At 30.5% G+C, this 19803-nt stretch overlaps 1 protein-coding gene across 1 annotated transcript in view; it reads left to right on the top strand.

The window, feature by feature from the left end:
• The window catches only part of Ssu72 (Ssu72 CTD phosphatase), an 84955-nt gene extending 65790 nt beyond the window's left edge, over positions 1-19165 (top strand). Inside the window, exons 4-5 of the mRNA XM_035377557.2 lie at positions 3856-3974; positions 6985-19165. Coding sequence (XP_035233448.1) covers positions 3856-3974; positions 6985-7086 — 221 coding nt within the window. The 3' untranslated portion in view covers positions 7087-19165. The remainder of the gene's footprint in view (positions 1-3855; positions 3975-6984) is intronic.
• Positions 19166-19803: the final 638 nt, after the last annotated feature.

Consider the following 19803-nt stretch of genomic DNA (forward strand, 5'->3'; position numbering starts at 1 on the left):
TAAAGAATACTAACTCATTCTGGTCAGATTTTCCACAAGCATAGCAGTTTTACTACTCAGAGTTATTTTTGTAATCATTCTTTTATCATTTAAAATCGCGTAAATTTCTTTCAAATCAATTAATTTAAACTGTGCATATTATTTACTGTTTAGGTGTTGATTATTTCTTGTAGATTTAATTTCACTGCCAGAATGAATAGCAAATGAAAAATTGGGTATAAAAGCAACTTGTGTATTATTTTGACGTTTTCTGCTATAAATATCCAGAAACACATAAATTAAATTAGCTTGAGCCTTTTCATACTCACAAAAATTTACCTGAATCAAACAAATTCTAATCCAGTTTTTTTCAATGCTTTCAATATTTTACTTTTTGTCTTTTATTACTTTTTTTTGCATTAGTTCATTCATCCTTGAAATCAATAGTTTTATTTAAAATCTATGAAAAGCTAAAGTTGCTTTTTTTACCTCTAACTTTACATTTCATATTGATGTATTTCTCTTTCATGTAATCTGCCAAGAATGTCCTGGCACATGACTGTAACGATAAAACAGCCTTGCTAGGAGTATCACGGGCTTCGACAAGAATCATGTTTCAAAGTGCATAATCAAAATTTTAGGAAGCCTGGAAAAAAATCATGAACCTAAGAATATAATCTTCATTACTGATGTATTTTGTATCGTGTTGGAAGGGAAATAAGAGCTGTACTTTAGTGCTTAGAGTAAATTTTATTTTAGAAAAATGATGTGATTTAAATAGGGAGAAGCATGGCAAAAATTTAGGAGTATAGGAACGGCAGCCCAGTATATACAGCAGTAAAATATTGCAAAATTTTATGGGCAATGAAAAAGGATATATAATTGATAGATTATAAATGGGAATGGCATTAAAAGAAACTATCCATTTGGAGTCAATGAATATTGTTATGTTTTTTTATTCTTCTGACACCAGTTGTTACGTTATTTTCTTCCTTCACGTTCGTACGGGGTTCGTAGATTTGGAGTGAATAACGACGACACTTGATGAAGGATCAAAACACACTTTATTAGTCAGTATTGTCAGGGCAGCTCCAAAACACTTTTACAGTCATTGAAGATCTACAATAAATATGCTGGAACAATCAGTGACACAGCTTTCCCACTCTCAGGCAACAACGGTGGAGACAGCTTCACTGCAAAGCACTAGAGTACAGAGACTTTCCACGCTACAACTCGCGATGTACTCGACGACACACAGAGCACGGCTCCCGTTTCTTCGGTTCAGTCATTCCTGGAGCTCAACACGCTCTCTCGACGACCCACTTGGCACTTGTTGGCTGGCTGACAATGCGGTCACCTCCGCAGGGATTGACTCACTAGACGAGACACCAACTCGATACTAACTCTCTCGCACTCTATGCGAGGCACACTCTGGATACTAACTGACTGCGGTCCAGCAGGGTTTATATAGCTTTCGGCTTGTGTTTGAGTACATTCTGGGTTAAGCCGGTAAGAATACGTTCCAGAAGGCTCTCCATCACTCCGTGGCATACTGCCAAATGTCACCAAATGGGCGATTTCTCGCCAAATGTGGTAACCCTGCCTTCAACCCTAAAACTGATTTGCGGGAAAGCCATCCCACAGAGCCTGTACATTTCATAACAATATGTACAGTTCATAAATTAGAGGCTTGTAAAAATGATTGAATTTAGGATGTGTTAGGTTATTACCAATGATCTTCAAACTTTCATAGCTTGAAGAACCTTTAAAACTATGTAGCGTATTCGGAAGCTAAGTACCGTTTCATTCTAGTGCCGTCGCAGCTCTGTGGTAGGCATCCCGCACATGCGCACTAGTCTTTCTTGTTCACTGACTTTCAATTGTCGCCATTTTGGTTGCTCTATGTTGTGTTTTCAGTTTGCTGTGCACATTCAAAATGTTTAAGACAATTAGTTCTCCCGCTGACTGTGAGATTCGTGCCGTGATTAAATTTTTGAATGCGAGGAATGTTAAACCGGCCGAAATTTATCATCAAGTGACACAAGTTTACGGTGAATACACGATAAGTGATGGAATGGTGAGAAAGTGTGTAAGAATGTTAATGCAGGTCGAACAAATGTCCACGCCGAGGCTCGGAGTGGTCGGCCTTCTATTGTCACCGATGATTTGGTAAGGAAAGTTGTTGAAGCAATTCATGAGAACAGACGCTTCACAATGACAACTCTTTCAGAGGCATTTCCACAAATTTCATGTACTGTTTTGTTCAAAATTGTGTCTGACCGCTTGAATTATCACAAACTGTGTTCCTGATGGGTTCCAAAAATGCTCACTGATGTTCACAAAACAAAGCGACTTGGTAGTGCCCTGACATTTCTCACGCAGTACAGTGATGAGGAAGAAAACTTTTTAAACCAAATTGTGACAGGTGATGAAACTTGGGTGTGTCATTTCACACCAGAATGGAAACAACAATCGATGGAGTGGAGGCTCACTCATTCTCCGAAAAAACAAAAGTTCAAAGTGACAATGTCATCACAAAAAATCATGTGCACTGTCTTCTGGGATAGGAAAGGCGTTTTGCTTACTGAATTTCCTCCCAGAGGTGAAACCATTAATGCGGCACGATATTGTGACACTTAACAAAACTAAGGCGTGCCATTCAAAACAAATGAAGAGGAATGCTCAGTAAAGGAATTGTGTTGCTCCATGACAATGCTCGGCCCATACTGCTGGTGTCACTCAATCGTTAATTCGACAGTTTCATTGGGAGCAGTTCAATCACCCGACGTACAGCCCGGACTTGGCGCCGTCCGACTATCAGTTGTTCCTGCACATGAAGCGCGAGCTTGGTGGCAAGCGCTTTGGATCTGACGATGACTGGCGAGAAGTTTCTTTGATGACGGTATACAAAAACTGGTCACCCGCTATGACAAGTGTTTGATCATTGGCGGAAACTATGTTGGAAAATAGTTTAAGACATGTATTTTCATGTAAAAATAAAATTGGGTTCGAAAAAATTGTTTTACTATTTTTTTTTTCCAAAACGGTACTTAGTTTCTTAATACGCCTCGTATTTTGTGGATTGAGGGGAACCCATAATTTTTTTTTAAATCTTTGGCATCCTTAGAAAAGTAATTAAAATGTATCAATGTTTCATGCATTTTATATGAAAGAATGGAAATATCGTTCTTTCGTTATGTTATAAAAACTGATTTTCTGTGTGTTATTATAGGTAACAATGAAACTGGAAGTAAAAAGTAATTAATCAATTACTTTAAATAATGCTTAATTTTGTGGTCTATATGATACTGAAATATTCTTTTGAACTTTGGTTTTGATGAGAGAAATCCCTTATATGGAATCAAGATTGTGTAGAGTACAATTTTAAGACTGCTAACCTTATACATACACATTATTTGTTCAAGTGGAGGACAATTTTTACTTCTTTTAATTGATATCAGGTATTATGTACATAAATTTGCTGTAAAAATATCATATACCTTTTGCTTGTTTGTCAGGAATGTATATAAACATTTTAGTAAATTTTATTTTTCTGAGTGATATTGCTATTTCAAAACATCATTTCTCTTCATTTAGATTGCATGTTATACTTTCACAATTATTTGATGTAAATAGTAAAATTATATACAATATAATCCTTAGTTGAAAGATGAGAGTAAAAAAGTATATCAAAAATGAATTAAAATTTCATGAATTTATTTGTATAATTTAAATAATACATAATAGTATTCAGTAAAAGATCTAAGAAAATTAAAATTTGTATTTGTTAATGTAATTTGTAATAATTAGTTGTTCATTGAATATTACTCTGCCTCTTGCTATGGATATGTCATCATTATATTTTCTCACCTATAGAATTAGCCAGCCGTTCACCTAGAGAAATTTCTCCAGTCCATATAATCAATATAGATGTTCAAGATAACCACGAAGAAGCTACTATTGGAGCCTTTTTAATATGTGAAATGGCAACAATGGTAATAAGTCTAATTTTGTTTATCCTCTTAAGCTGCTCTCTTGTAATATTTTAAAAAGCAATTCTTTTTAACATGTGGCTTTCTTATAATTTATGTTTTTATTTAATACTGTAGAACATCGATTATCCAAGGTAACTTGGGACTGTAACCACCTCAGATAACTGTACATGGATATAGTGAAGAGTGTGCGCAATGCCATTTTTGTGCAATTCTGGGATGTTTTTTTAAGTAAAAATAAGTTGACGTGTACATGGTTTACTGATATTTTAATTAAATGTTAGTTATTTTGTGAATTTTTTGTTTGTAGGAATTTGGTATACGTTTTAGTTGAAGTAAACGTGCATGGAAATAATTTAAATATTTGACACTAAGTATTTGTAATGTTTGCGGTATGAATTCATTGGTGACGTTTATAATATAATAGATAATTTAGAGGTAAAAGTTTTTAGATATTTTATTTATTTTATACGTGGAAATGTTCATATTTGGAAAGGGTATATACTTTTTCGCGATAAGGTAATTTCATATATGTTCTTTTTACCGGGTTTAAAGATTCAGAAAATTGTCATGCATTTTCGTGAAATTTTTCTAATTTATGAGAAAAAAGCAGTGTACATTGATATAGTGAAGAGTGTGCGCAATGCCATTTTTGTGCAATTCTGGGATGTTTTTTTAAGTAAAAATAAGTCGACGTTTACATGGTTTATGTGTATGTGTTATTGTGAAAAACGCGCAAGGAGTTTCCGATTGTGCATTTTTTCCCAATTTTGCAGTGAATATTTGTCATGATTAAGCAGTTTTGTTAGATAAAATTTCTAGTATAAGTGTAATTTGGCTAGTAGATTGTTGGAAAAAGTGTTCAGTAAATAAAAAGAAAAGAAACATGTCTTTACTTCGTGAAGACAAAATGGCGGCGGAAAAAAAAAATAGAGGGTTGCTGTAGCAGAGTTGGTCGCCAAAAAATCGCCAAGTTACCATAATCCAAAGATCAACCGAGTTCACCTTAAAAAGTTTTTTACATACATCAAAAATTATAAATGTAGGGGGAACATAGATTTTGCTTCTCTTAAAAAACTTGTTATTCTGAACTGAGGAAATAAAATCAGTATAAAAGCAGCCATTGGTGACATTTGAAATTTGCATGTTACATACTGGGCAATTAAGTTTGCAACTTTTTGTAAGTAAGTACTGTGGTCACTTTAACAGAGAAATACTGGTAAATAAAATCATTAATTCATCAATCAATTCCAAATGAATTATTTCTGACACTCTTGATGTAAAATAGCACTGATTATACAGTGCAGTTAAGAAGTCCAAGTAAACTAACTTTTTAAATGATTAAATCTGTACTGAACAATGTACTTATATAAAACTCAAGATAAATGAAAGTATATAATTACATGCAAGTGGACTTCTAATGAAAACATTTTAGATTTCATATCCTCTGGTAGTGAGAGCACTAAGGTATGTCATAGCATGGTTTGGTGTATTTGATTATGGCAAAGTGCACAAGAGCTATCTGCCTATGTGGAGGGCTTTCTAACTGAAATTGGCTTGTATCCACAGTATACATAAAGAAAAACATGAAAAAACCCATATAGTCAACCTGTTTGCCGAGATTCAAGCCTGTGTCGAGTTGCCAGTGTTTGTTGACTTTACCACTTGGGCACTGGTGGATCCCATTTTGGTTAACTATTTCATTCGTGAAATCTGTGATATTATGATAGTTTTTGCTCTCATTTGGTTTATAGGTTTAATTTTCACCACCATTTTGATAATCGAAGTTCTTATCTTCATCTTAGCTCCAAAGAGCCATCTTAGAGCATTATATTATTATATGACATGTTCACTTCATTCTTATTAATACTCATTTTACTGATGCATGGGCTTTGGATAATCAAAGCAGTAACCTCTTCCTTCAAGCTTTGGAGTGCTAGGTGCTCAACATTATAATTTGGCAGCATTTGAAATGTTGACTAGTAAGTTTCCATCTTTTTGCCTTTCAAACCTTTGTATGTATTGGTCTTTCTTTTAATACTTAGGGATTTTTGATGGTAAAAAATTATCAGACAATGTAGGTTTAACATCTTAGTTATTTGTACAGTTTTCTTAATTATCATCAGATAGGTAGAACAGTATATTTATAAATAAAAACAGGAATATTTTGAATGTGAAGGGGCTTCTGGGATACTTGCAGTGAGCTTGATCCCATTCTATGCTTTCCCTTTCACTATCTGCGAACTTCACTCATCAGTTCTTCATCCCCCCCGGGCTAATATCATATTAGCTTTTCTGAGTTTGCTTCATGCTTTTCTGTTGCTAAAGTAACTCCTGCATTGTGATTTAATCAAAATATTTTCATTATTTGCACTTCTTTCACAGATGATAACACTAATCCTAGCAGTTTGTTTTATTAACACATTATATCTCTTTACAACTGTCAAGTATAAAGGGATATGAAACAAGTAAATGAAATAAAAATCAACCAAGGTTGTCACCCTAAAATCTAGAACTTACTCCAATGAAACCTAAATCCTGAGATATATTTCCTGTAGGAATCAAAATTTGACAAAAGTATTCTGTTCTGTAACTGTGGGATATGTGGGTTTGGAGTAATCTGAATGAAGTGAGGAAATGAGAAAAAGGAATTAGAAATGAGAGCAGCAGCTGTAAAATGAAAGTTGATGATCTAGTTCATATGAATAGGTGCTAAGTTTGTCCTCAGTGGTCATAACATGCATAAGTGGCAGAGTGATACAAGTGAAAAGAATGTGTAACTTCATTCTCATTATGAGATTCCAGTGCATTATTATATAGTTTGTGTTTTATGTGCCAGTCTCTAAGAGTTTTTAGCAACTTGCAACAGTAAGTTGCATGTTTCATTTGAATTTCTACACATTAACCACAATGTAAAACTTTCAACTTAAATTAAATTCCTGTTTTAGATTGCATATATGCCTTTATTTCTTATTAAATACTCTTTCTTAATAAAGCCTTGTTCTTTTTTTAGATGTCTGAATCAGAAGATTTAGACAATGACATTGATGAACTACTTCAGGAATTTGAAACTAAAGCGCAAAGACCAATTCTACATACGGTACAATTTTATTAAACTTGATAACTAAAAAAGTTATTTTTTCTAATTTAGAAGGAGCGTGATTTTTACGCTAATATCAGTGAACTATAAAAAATACATGTTCCAGTTTTTTTTTAATTGTACGTAAGTACCCTAATTTCTTATGTAATTATAAAAATTATTTCAGAAGACATTTTATGGTTGAATTCCACTTCCATGAATTTGAGGACAGCAGTTACGAATATAGCGAAAGTATATATTTTTGAGTTATTAATTTATGAACAGCTGCAAATTTTTGTTGAAGAAGTAATATTTCCCTTGTCATAATTGTTTATATATTGTCTTGAATTTCAGTGGTAACTCATAAGTGGAAATTTCAGAACGTGCTCAGTTTGTTTCTGCATTTATTTTTGTATTCATAATTTTGTGTACTATTAATAGATAATTTAAGCACAGAGGTGTGTTTGAATATTTGTTCAGGGCGGGGGACATTTTGCAGTGAGTAACATATGTAAAAGAAGTACACAAAATGTATTTCTTTTACAAATAATATGTTAATAGATATATATAATATATTAATAGATAATTTAAGAATAGAGATATGTTTAAATATTTGTTCAGGAAAATGAAGAACATTTTGCAATGAAATTATTGAATTTTTTGTCTGCTATTTTCATTGATTTTATTTCAGAATTATAGGCCAAAAAGAATGAATATTTTATCATTTAGATTCACAAATTTTAATCTGATCATATAACATTATGTCCATTTTCCAGCAGTAATGTAAAATTATTTTCTCTGTGAATGTTGCTGAAATAAAAAATGACAGTATAAATTTTTCTTATGTACTTGTTATAGAAATATGAAAACTAATGCAGCAGGTAGCTGAGGCATGTTTAATTTACCATTTCTGTTATTCTTCAGTATGAGAATTCTAACTTCATCATATTGATAAATGTGAAATTTTGGAAGCTTGATTTCATTAATTTCTTTAGTTGTAACTAATCTTATTTATTAGTTTGTAATAAAAAAAAACATAGATTGATTACAGTAAAAGTTGTTCACATAAAGATTTACTGTTATTTTAAATAACCATTGTATGAATTCTTATGTGCTGTTATTAAGATCGAAGTTCCACTTTGGACAATGCTTACTATATTTGTTATTGTATAATGGAATAGTTAATATCTGTTAGTTACCTAACAGAATTCAGCATTGATGATTCCCTAATTTATATTTGCAGACTGTCATTATAAAAATTCCTAATTTATATTTGTAGATTGTCATTGTCAATTTAGAATGCAGAGTTATTTGCAAAAGATGAAAATTGTTATTTGAAATATTATTGCTGTACTATGCGTAACAAGATTAGTGTAAAGAGAGGTTAAAAATCTACAAAATTACTATCCTGAAATTGTTCTATATTACTGAGAAACATGTTAGTATTATTAGAAGTAAAGGTATTGGAAATAAGTTAGTAATTTAACTTGATTTTAAGATTAAAATTTGAATGTATGTATGTCTTTCTTAATACTCAATATTTATATAGATAACAATCTAAGATGTGTAATTAATTATGCATTATAACATATAAATAGATTTATATTTTTATCATGATACAGTTTTCTATGTTCCACCTCATCTTCTTTTGAGGAATGTAATATATATATATATATATGCAGATGTTTCACCTAAACTGAAAATGTGTTTCTTGTGCCAATTAACAAGAATTCAGAAAGAATCTCAATATTTTGAACTGCAAGAATAATAGTGAATACATAGTGTTAATTCTACAACAGAGTAGTTTTCAAGGAACTACTTATTTTGTTTAAGATTTTGAAAATATGGAAGATCTTGTGGAAAGTTAGTTAAAATTTTAGCCATACTCACAATTCATTTAAAATTTTCATTTTAATATATTGTTATTATATGTTCTTGAAATTTTGTTAAGATCTTCCTTAAATTGTCAATGGTTACTGAGTTTATGCTAGGCACTGCTTAATGTTATCACATTTGTGCAGGACTATTCTGGCAACGTTAGTGGCTTGTAGAGTATTAGAGAACCATTTAAAGCGTCAGTTGCATATACACTGTGATAGTGCTTATTTAACTGTTATTCTTCTCACCTTTGGTATTTCAGTATTTAAAAACAGTATATAGGTTTAAAGGGCAGTTCAAATTGTTTATCTGAATAGCTGTAAATTGAGTCAAAATTTGTGTTTTCTCTTTTATTTATTTGCATAATTATATATTCTGTTTAAGGGATATTTTATTTAAGGGTCCTGAATGTTTGACCTGAGCGTAGATAGCTACAAAATTCTCTAGAAGATGCAATCTAGTGATGAAAGTTATTTAGAATGAGAAAAACATGCATGGAACTTATTTAATTTAACTAGAAACACGTATTGCAAATATTTACTTTTAGAGCGCTTTAATTAGGGGGCATTTTTTAAAAGTAGATTGTATAGAAATATTGTACAAAAGCTCTTTATGAACTTTCATAATGTTTCTGGATATTATTTGATTGATACTATACTCCTGCTCATTATAGCCATACGGCATCCCTCATCTCAGCATTAGCAGGTAGTTTCATCATCATCCTCTTCAGAAGTTTAATCACATGATGTGCTTAGATTTGTTTCTGACAATGACTGACAGATAGTTTCTTCTATCACTGATGCTGCAATTTGAGTTTTTTTCATCAATATCCATACAAGCATTAATTAATACCATTAATTAAATTTGGAGATGTTGTTTTCAGCTCTAATTTTTTCTTCGGTTCCATCATTTTTTAAGAAATTTTCATATAAAAGAATTCTTTATTATCTTTTGAGAGGTACTTTCAAGACAAGTTGAGCAAATACAGTGTATCAGGAACACTTAGTTTTCATTGTGAATTCATTTGTACTTTTATAGATATAAGTTATGTTTTAAAAGACTCCAATACTTATTTGACAATGATAATGTTTTTCCATTGTTCTAATAATCCCTCAATCCATGCCTAAATTATAGCTGCGATATTTGCTAGTAAATATATTCAAGAGTGGCATTTATGTGCTGTGTGGTTGTCAGTGAAAAGGATATTATTCTTCAATTTGGTATCCTATTTCAAAAACATTCATTAAAAAACTGCTAATATAATCTATGCCTCTGAATTATAGTTACAGTCCAGTGATAAATGCTTTATTTTTATTCAAACATTGAGGATTTTTTTCCCTGTATTACTATTTTTTTTTAACCACATGTATTAACTTAGTATAAAACAGTCACACTTTTGATGTTTTAAGTCTTTTTGAAGTTTCACTCTTTTAAACAAATATGTATATATATATTGAGGCAATGTGTGACAGTATAGACTTAATTTGCCAACATTATAGAAGTTTTCAGGACAGTACTTCATAGACAGTTTAGGCCATTTATTTGTCAGCAATACTCATGCAGCAAATAAATCAGCATATTTTTCTTCTCCAAGAATGCATTTGTAAGCAATGTTTTCTCTCTTCTTCTATTACCTAAACTACACATCTTATTGCTAAAAATCTTTTTTTCCTGTTTTTATGGCTAATTAATTAGCTTTCTCAGAGGACCACTGACTGCCATATCTTTTAATAAAAATTTGTAAACCAAATCATGAATACTTTTTCAATACTGTGGTCTTCCTCGCTGTGCATCCATTTCATGTTTGCATTCAGATTTTGCTTTGATTGATAAATAATGTCTTCTTAGTTCTTCAAATTCTTGCATAAAAGGTATTGAGAAATACTTAACAGCAACATACCTTTCATTAATTTTTGGGAGTTGATAATGACAGTTTTACAAGTTGTCTTTATCTCTTAGATTCAAATCATTATTCTGTGTGCTAGACTCCATGATAAAAATGCTTAAACAGAGTAAGAAAATTAACATTTTCTAGAACAAAATATTTATAAATATGTAAAGCTCAAAACAAGCAAAGAGATATTTTGATGCAAAAGCACAAGGTTATCTAAAATTCCACTGCATCAAAATAGTTAATTCAGTTGATCTCCCTAAAACTTGGAAAACTAGTTCCTTTGTGCATAGTTGCCTTAAAATTAGAATCAAGATACTTGACATCTTTTTCTTACTGGGTGACATGCCTCTGTTATTTATTAACTTATATGCTTTATTTCAACCTTAATTAGTGACTTTGTCTTTTATTCTGCAATATTATATTTGGTTTAAAAAATTCATTCTGTAATATTTTGATAACATTGGTACTTTACCGTTATGCACCTGTCACGCATTTTGGCATGTGTGTACTTTTCTGTTATGCACACACATACACACAGAAATGTATCACAGGTGCATAATGGGAAGGTACTGATAACTAAGTTGATCGCAAAAGTGGTGTCTTTTTCATGTTTTTATATACAAGTGGGTAGAACTGCTGCAATTTGTTAACAATATCTGAATGATAATATTAACTGCAATAGCATTAAGCAGTGCCTATTATATTTTTAAAAACTGGGAAAATTTTTGTGATTTTAAGGAAATTGCATGAAAAAACATTTTGGAATTATGTATTGAAATCATTTAAAGTGTCAGTCTGACCACTGTTATGATGTGCAAGAGGTATCACATTGTATTTTTTGATGGTTTACGGTTTTCCATAATACAACATATAAACATCAAAAAAATATTTTAAAGCAAAAGATTTTGGAATCCTTAAAAAAGAAAGTATAAAAATATATTAAAGTAGTGAAATATGAAATGGGCAGAATTTTGTGCTGAGCAATATATGCCATCATTAAATTTTCTGCTTTAATATTTTTATAGTAGAGATTTTATTTAATTAACCAGAGGATTTTCTTGTATCACAAACTCACATATTACTCTTCAAACATTATAACACTTATTACGGAGCACTTTATTTTGACTATACATATCTATATTATCTGTTCATTTAGTAACTAGTTTACAGCTGTAAAAAGAGATTTCATGAATTTAATTGTGCCTAAGAGAAAATGATGTTTAGTTTAATCAAACTGAAGACCAGTATTTTCTGTATACGTTCTGTTTTGTGGAAAGAAAAGTTATGGCATTAGTTTATTCAGTTTTTATACTATCCTTTATAATAATTATGTTTAATTTTTTGATAAAAATCCCTCTGTACATGGCACAACATGTCCCCCCCCCTTTTAATCCTAAAGACATTTGTATAAATGAGTCACAGATGATTGTCAAAAATAATGCTGATGAGGAGTTAGAGTATTTATTTACATTTATATTTGTACATATGCAGTCAAAGCCTTGTTTAAGGCAATTTATTAGAATTTATAAAAATTAATTATTTTTTGTTTTACTTGTTTGCTTTATAGTCATTCTTAAAAATAGAGATCATGTGTTTTTAATACATAAATAAAATGCTGAAATGGAGGAGAGTTAACTTACCATCTTTCTGCATTTTCTTTTCATAAAATGTAGATAATTTTAAAAGGACAAAATTGAAATCAAGCAATAACAGAATGTATTTTATTTGTTTATCAAAAAGGGTGGGGGAAATAAATCTTGTAATTTTTGGTCATTTATACATAAATAATTTTAAAAAGGAACACATTTTATGTCTTTAGTTAGTAAGTTACTTAAAGTAATTACTTTCTTCTTTGTATCATTTTTTTGTTGCACATTCAGTTTTTTTTTTTTTTTTTTTTTTAATCTATATTTAAGTGTAACCCACACCACCACCCAATTTTGGAAGTATTTTGTAAATTGTTTCCATTTGTATATCATTATTGAATCAATTTTCTGTTCCAATGTATGTTCTAAAAAGTGTATTGTATGTGTAGAGCATCTCATTAAATCTCAATATCCAGTTTATAAATATAATTCATTAATTTAAATTTAGATGTCTTTTCTTGCTTTACCAAATATTATGCAGTATTTTTGTGATTTGTTCTTCTCTTTCCAATTTTTGATAAAATAATGTGAGTTTGTGGCTGTTGTGATGTTGAGATTTAGTTTATAAATTAGAAGTTGTCTGTTTTCATTTTGAAAGACAAGAAGGTTTGAAATATGTTGACTTTGACTGTATATGTAAATAAGTGTGTAATATTTTTATTTCTTATTAAATTAAAACAAAAATGTTCATTTATTTACCTTTTTTTTATGAAAAGTATAATATATTTGAGTTATTTATTTATGATAGTCCAAAATGCTATGACATATCAAGTCTGATTTTTTAAGTTTTTTATATATTAGGTGAATGCTATCTTTGATTTTGAATGAAAGAATTAATTTCGATACTGGTTGTTATGTTAGAATTATAAACAACTTTAAAGTAACATTCGTTATTATGTTTAATCAAAGAATATCTGCTTTATTATTTTCCCTGTTTTTGTGAGAATAATTTGTTTTTAAATTATGCTGATGTGTAATTTGTATTGAAAAAGATTTCTGAAATATGAAATTTTCATTCCAAGGTTTCTAAAATGCTATTTTTTCATTATGTTTTGATTTCTTAGTTTTTTTTTTTATTATTTATTTTATTTTTATATAAATTTTATAGATTTTCTACATAAGAGATACGCTTGAGTTACAATTCAATTTAAATGGATAAACTAATTTCAAATATATATTATGTTTGTTTTACAGTTTTCTGGGGGGAAGCAGTTATTAATTTTAAAAAAATTTGCATATTAAGTAACTTATTTCTTTTATCAGATAATGTTACTTTACTTTCCTGCACGAATGATTCTTTAGAAATTTTTAGCATGATTATTTTTAATATTCAATATATTTCTATTACAAAAAAGGTGATTTATTATTATATTTCTATAACTGGGGTTTGTGATTGACACTAGTGTTGCATGAATAAAATGGTATAATGCAGATAATGGCATATTTACATACTAATTCCAGTTATCAATTAATTGAAATATTTTTCATATTTTATTTCTAACTTCATAGAAATACTGTAATATATCCAGTGAATTATTTCATCATCATTATTATTATTATTTTACAATTTTTTGTTCAAAATTTAATTACATGTTTTTGGAATGGTCAATCTTCTCCCCTTCCTGCTTTTAAGTTCCTAAGAATTTTAATATTTAATTTATTGCACTGGTCAGGTGACATTGCTAATACTGAAATGGTTTCGTTTTTATATAGTGCTATTACCAGTAATCCAGTAATTGTAAATTCAGTAATTAATGCAATGTATACTTTATATGTGAAAACTGTCTATAACTTTGTATATATATATGATTTGTGTAATTGCTTAACAGTACATTTACTAGAAACTTAAAGATATTATTTTATTAAGAGAAGAGAAAGGCACTATAGTCAAAATTAAACCATTGACCTCATTTTAAGTATTATTTTATTGGTTATGAATAGTCAGTCAAAAGTCGATAATCCGGACTCGTCGGGACTTCGGCAATTCCGGATTATCAATTTTTCCGGATTATAGATCATCAGTTTAAATCTCGTAAGATGGCATGCAGAAATTCTAAAATTAAAAATATGAAACCGTAATTTATGAAATAAAGAACAATTATGATCTAAAGGGTATCAAAATTTACAAAAAAAAAAAAAAAAAAAAAAAAAAAAAAAAAGCTTAATATTTATTTGTTTACTTTATTAAACATTTCTTTCAATGTAAATTGTTTAAGTTGCTTCGTTTTTTATGTGATAATATTTTCTCTTTAATTCTATAAACAGACATAATTTCTTGTTCAGCTACAAAGTTCCGCTGTTCAAGTCTTATAATTGCTGGGAACGCCACGGCGCACAATGAATTGGAAGTTGATCTGTCAGCACTATCCTTATCTTCACGGCAGATGTTTTTATTTTATTTGGCTTATAATTCCTTACTAAATGTAGTATTTCATCTCGAGGTACTCCGTCTTTGATATAATATAAATCAAATTTCTCATCATTATAATTCGCTTCCGATAGTGAAGAAAGTGCCGCAGAGGTTATTGCGAAAAAATTTTGATTGACAAATTAGTCGGTATTCTCGACACAGCAATTATAGGACTTGAACAGCGGAACTTTGTAGCTGAACAAGAAATGTCTGTTTATAGAATTAAAGCGAAAATATTATCACATAAAAAAAGAAGCAACTTAAACAATTTACATTGAAAGAAATGTTTAATAAAGTAAACAAATAAATATTAAGCTTTTTTTTTTTTTTTTTTTTTTTTTTTGTAAATTTTGATACCCTTTAGATCATAATTGTTCTTTATTTCATAAATTACTGTTTCATATTTTTAATTTTAGAATTTCTGCACGCCATCTTACCAGATTTAAACTGATGATCTATAATCCGGACTCGCCGAAGTCCCGACGAGTCTGGATTAATGACTTTTGACTGTAGCACATTTTTCTTCCTTAGACAGTACAAAATATTCGATCTATCAGAAAGTTTTGTCCGTTTTTGGAATAAAACAAAATACAAGTTTTTCTTACCGTCAATAAACTTTGTTAAATAATATAATTGCCATTGTTGTTAATGACTTCTTGCCAGCATGAGGGCAATTTATATATCCCATTTTTTAAAAATGTTTTAACTTTTGATGTGAAAAATTGAGCCAGTGCTTGTTTGATATCTTCTTCATTTTTGAATTTTTTGCCCTTCAGAAATTTTGTAAAGACAAAAAAAAAGTGATAATTGGAGGGTGTCAAGTCCGGGGAATATGGTGAATGCGGTAGAATTTCCTAGCCAGTTCGGCAATTTTTTTACGAGTCCCCAAACCAGCATGTGGCTTGCCATTATCATGATGCAGTATGATGTCCTTCCTATTGAAAATCGCCGGCCTCTTTTCTTGGACTGCTGTCTTTAAATTGTCCAGTTGCTGACAATACTTCTCTGAATTGAGCTTTACATTCGGTTTTAAAGGTTCATAATGTATTTGTCCTCAAATGTTCCAACATATACACAACATTCTCCTTATTCAAATTTTGTTAAGAGGTGGAAGGGCAAGGTTTTACAGATTCGCAATATGCCCGTTTCCTTATGATGTTTCTGTAGGTAATCCACTTTTCATTCCCAGTTATCACCTGGTTCAAGAAGGCCTTGATTTTGTTCCGAGCAAGCAGAGATGTGCATATGACAACTCGGTCACACAAATTCTTCTGAATTCACGTGGCACCCGTCTTGAATATTTCAACACCAATCCTATCTTCCAAATATGGTCTGAAATGGTTTGCTGTGTTAAATTAAACCTTTCTGCGATCTCCGATGTTGTCAGAAAAGGATCTTGCTCCAACATGGTCAAAACAAGATCGTCGTCGATCAAAGATGGTCGCCCAGAACATGGCTTATCAGAAAGGTCAAAATCACCTTTTCAAATTTTTCTAACCATCTTCTGCATGTCCTATCCGAAACTGTACCTTCACCAAACACTTTCAATAAATTTCTACATGCTTCTGTAGCATTTATTCCTTGTCGAAATTCATAGAAAATACAGTGGCATAAATGAACTTTAACAGTAGCCATGGGTACACTATCACTTTGAACTTAAGACTAATGGGAATCAACTTTGTTTTAGTTAATTTGCTATGTCAGTATGTATACATTAAGCAATAAAAATAGAGAGCCAACCATGCACCAAATAAGCATGTGCTTATGTGTCAAAAATTTTTGTCATAAAATGGAGAGAACTTTCCAATAGACCGAATATTATATAAATTCTGTTTTTAGCTTTCATTTTGTCAGTATAGTTACATGCAATATAACCAGTTTCAGTTATTTGCGCAGTGCTGCTTTTGTGTATCAGTCCTTTCCCCCCCCAAACTTTGTGCACATTTTATTAGAGTATCTATTATGTTTATAGAAAACACTTTGAGATGAGAAATGATTCACTGTTTAAAAAATATATAAGTTATTTGTCTGAATTTCTAAAATATTCTTTATCTCAGGTATGTAATTAAGCTTTATGCAAAAGTAACTTTAGGCAAACTTTATGCAAAGTAACATATTGGTTTATAAAATATTTAATGAAAATTTTACCATTTCAAATTTAATCAAAATCTAGTTGTATTCATCTAACAGTCAAAGTCTTTATTAGTGTCAGAATTTCCTGGGTTTCATTTTTTAATACATATGTTATATGAGGGGTGTTCAAACGAAAAGATACAAAATGACACTATGGATATATTGAAGTCTTTATTCACAAGTAATCACCAGAGGCCTGAGCACAACTATCCCACTGTGTCATGAGCTGAAGGATTCCCTCTTTCTGCAATTCCTGTAGCTGTGACAGGAAGAAGTCCTCGACTGTATCTTTCAGTTTGGCGTTCAAGTTGAAGCACTTTCTTTTGAGCCGTCAGTTCTCACCAGTCGTCACATTGTCAATCAGTCGCTCACACCCCTCATATAACATATGTATTAAGTCGCTCACATTGTCAATGAGTTTGGCTCGGATTACCGTGTTTGGCTGACCTGGTCTCGGGTCATCACTCAAACACTCCAGGCCTTCTTAAAAAGTGGCACTCCACTTTCTCACTGACTTGTTGGACACACAGTCTCTCCCACATATGGCCATCATTTGGCAATGACTCTTAGCTGGTTTATTTTTTTAGGTGTTATCAGATTTCTGATTCTGGAGGTTCCAGAATCAGAAATCTGATAACACTTTCCTGCTTCTTAATTGATGAATTTTGCAATGTCGGCACACCATGATGTTGGCACACACACTGCCATATCAATGGGATGGAACACACCTCTGCCTGCTTCTGTCTTGTGTCATGTGCTGATGCTCACTCATGTGCACAACCATGCCAAACACTACATTCACATCCTTAGATGTCTCACTACGTTATGGGAAGAGGCATATTCAAATTTCAACTGGTTTGGTTGTTATGATGTTTCCTACTTTGTATTTGAACACCCCTTATATATGTGCATACTCATATATTGCCAGTTATAAAAAGCATGCAAATGAAATATATTGCAGTGAGAAAATAATGGTATAAATTTTATACATATTCCTGCACATTTTTCTTTCAATTATTCATTTTTATAACAAGCATATTATTCACATATACTATAAGCAGAAATAATATTCAAACTTGCTTCAAAATGAAGTTTGAGAAAATTACGACTTTTGAAACTACTATAATTTTTATGATCTGTATTGTAAAAGAATCTCCTCTATTAATTAATGTGGCTTTTAAAATATGCAAATAAACTGCATATTTTAACTACATATCTTTATAAATAAAAACCTTGAAATTTTGCTTAGATCAATCTAGTTTGTCTACAGACAAAAGGTTGTGTGCTGATTTTTAAAATGCTTAAAATGACTTGAGAACACTTAGGACATTGTGACCTCTTTTACAGAACATTTTCATGCAATGAAATAACATTTGGGAAAATTCAGTAATTTTCTCTTACAATAGTAAGAGAGTGAACATATTTTGAAAATAAAGATTCAGAGAATTAGAATACAGTGCTATTAATGCGAAATGCATGCATATTGATTTATTAAACACATGCATTTCCTTCCATAATCACAAATTTAACAAAGTTATCTTACTGAATTAAAATGTAAAGTTTGAAGAAAAGAATAAAAATATGTTAAAAGGTGTGTTTGTGTGTAGAGAGAGATATACATTTTTTTAAAGCATTAAGTATGTGTGATTTTTATTTATTGATTTAGTTTTTTTTATTTACTTGTATTTGACATGCTATTATTTATATTTCTTTGATTTGAAAATATTTATAAGGAAGATAAAGGTTTAAAAATAACCTTTATCTTCACCTTAGTGTATATTTAAAGAAATTATTATTTAAATTAATGTAAATATTTGAATTTTGTATTTTAATGACTGCCATATAAATTATGAAAATATGCAATGTTTGATGGCTATGCAAGTTTAACATGAAGTGCTTCCATCATAATTAATGTTACATTAAAGTTGTGAATTTGCTATTTGATTAATTTTACTGTTGGTGTGAAATGGAACTGATGTTCCTGAATTTCATTCTTCTAAAGCATAAACTTCTATGATAAAATAAATATTTTTATAACCATATGCCTGTAATGTACAGTTAATTTTAAGTATAGATGAAAATATATATACATTATTAATTTTGTTTTATATTTTTCTGGTAAAGCTGTGGAAAATAAAATGTAAATAGCTCTTAGTTTTGTGTGATATTTTGATACACAAATATTTTGACAAATAGGTTTATTTACACATATAATCTGACAGTCTGTCATGAATTATTTTTGCTACTAGAATGTTTGTATTGAAATACTTTTGAAAATGCTCTCTAAACGGAATACAACTTTTTGTTTTTAGCTAATCAAAGCATAATGAATGTTCTAGTAATCTGAAATTTTACTCTACAGGACCATGTAGACTGTGACTCTAAAAAATATTATGACTATTTTTTGGAATGAAAAAATATGTCAAAAGGCAATATTAAAAAAAAAGGGGGGGCTCAGAACCATCTTTTTTTAGTTTGCATGGTTATAACAGCTAGTTTTAGTCCCATGATTTTAATTTTAAATTAAACCTGTAAAGTACCTTTATTAACCAGTTATTTTATATTTTGTATTTTTACTGTCACTTCTCCCTTCTGTTATCCCGGAAGAATGCAAATTTAGTTCATGTATATTTAAGGGAAGGTTTCTAGATTGTAAGACAGTGTGTGTTCTGCCTCTTGAGGCAACGTTACTAGATAAGATTTTGCAGTCGTCAGGCTTGCATTATAATTGCCAATAACTGCTATCCATGCCGGTTAAGTGTTGAGCCTACTTCGTGTTAATTGATTTGTTA

The sequence above is a fragment of the Stegodyphus dumicola genome, chromosome 2 (genome assembly GCF_044657685.1).
Source record: "Stegodyphus dumicola isolate Sdum_Otavi_A_Nest chromosome 2, ASM4465768v1".
NCBI classification, from domain to species: Eukaryota; Metazoa; Arthropoda; class Arachnida; order Araneae; family Eresidae; genus Stegodyphus; species Stegodyphus dumicola.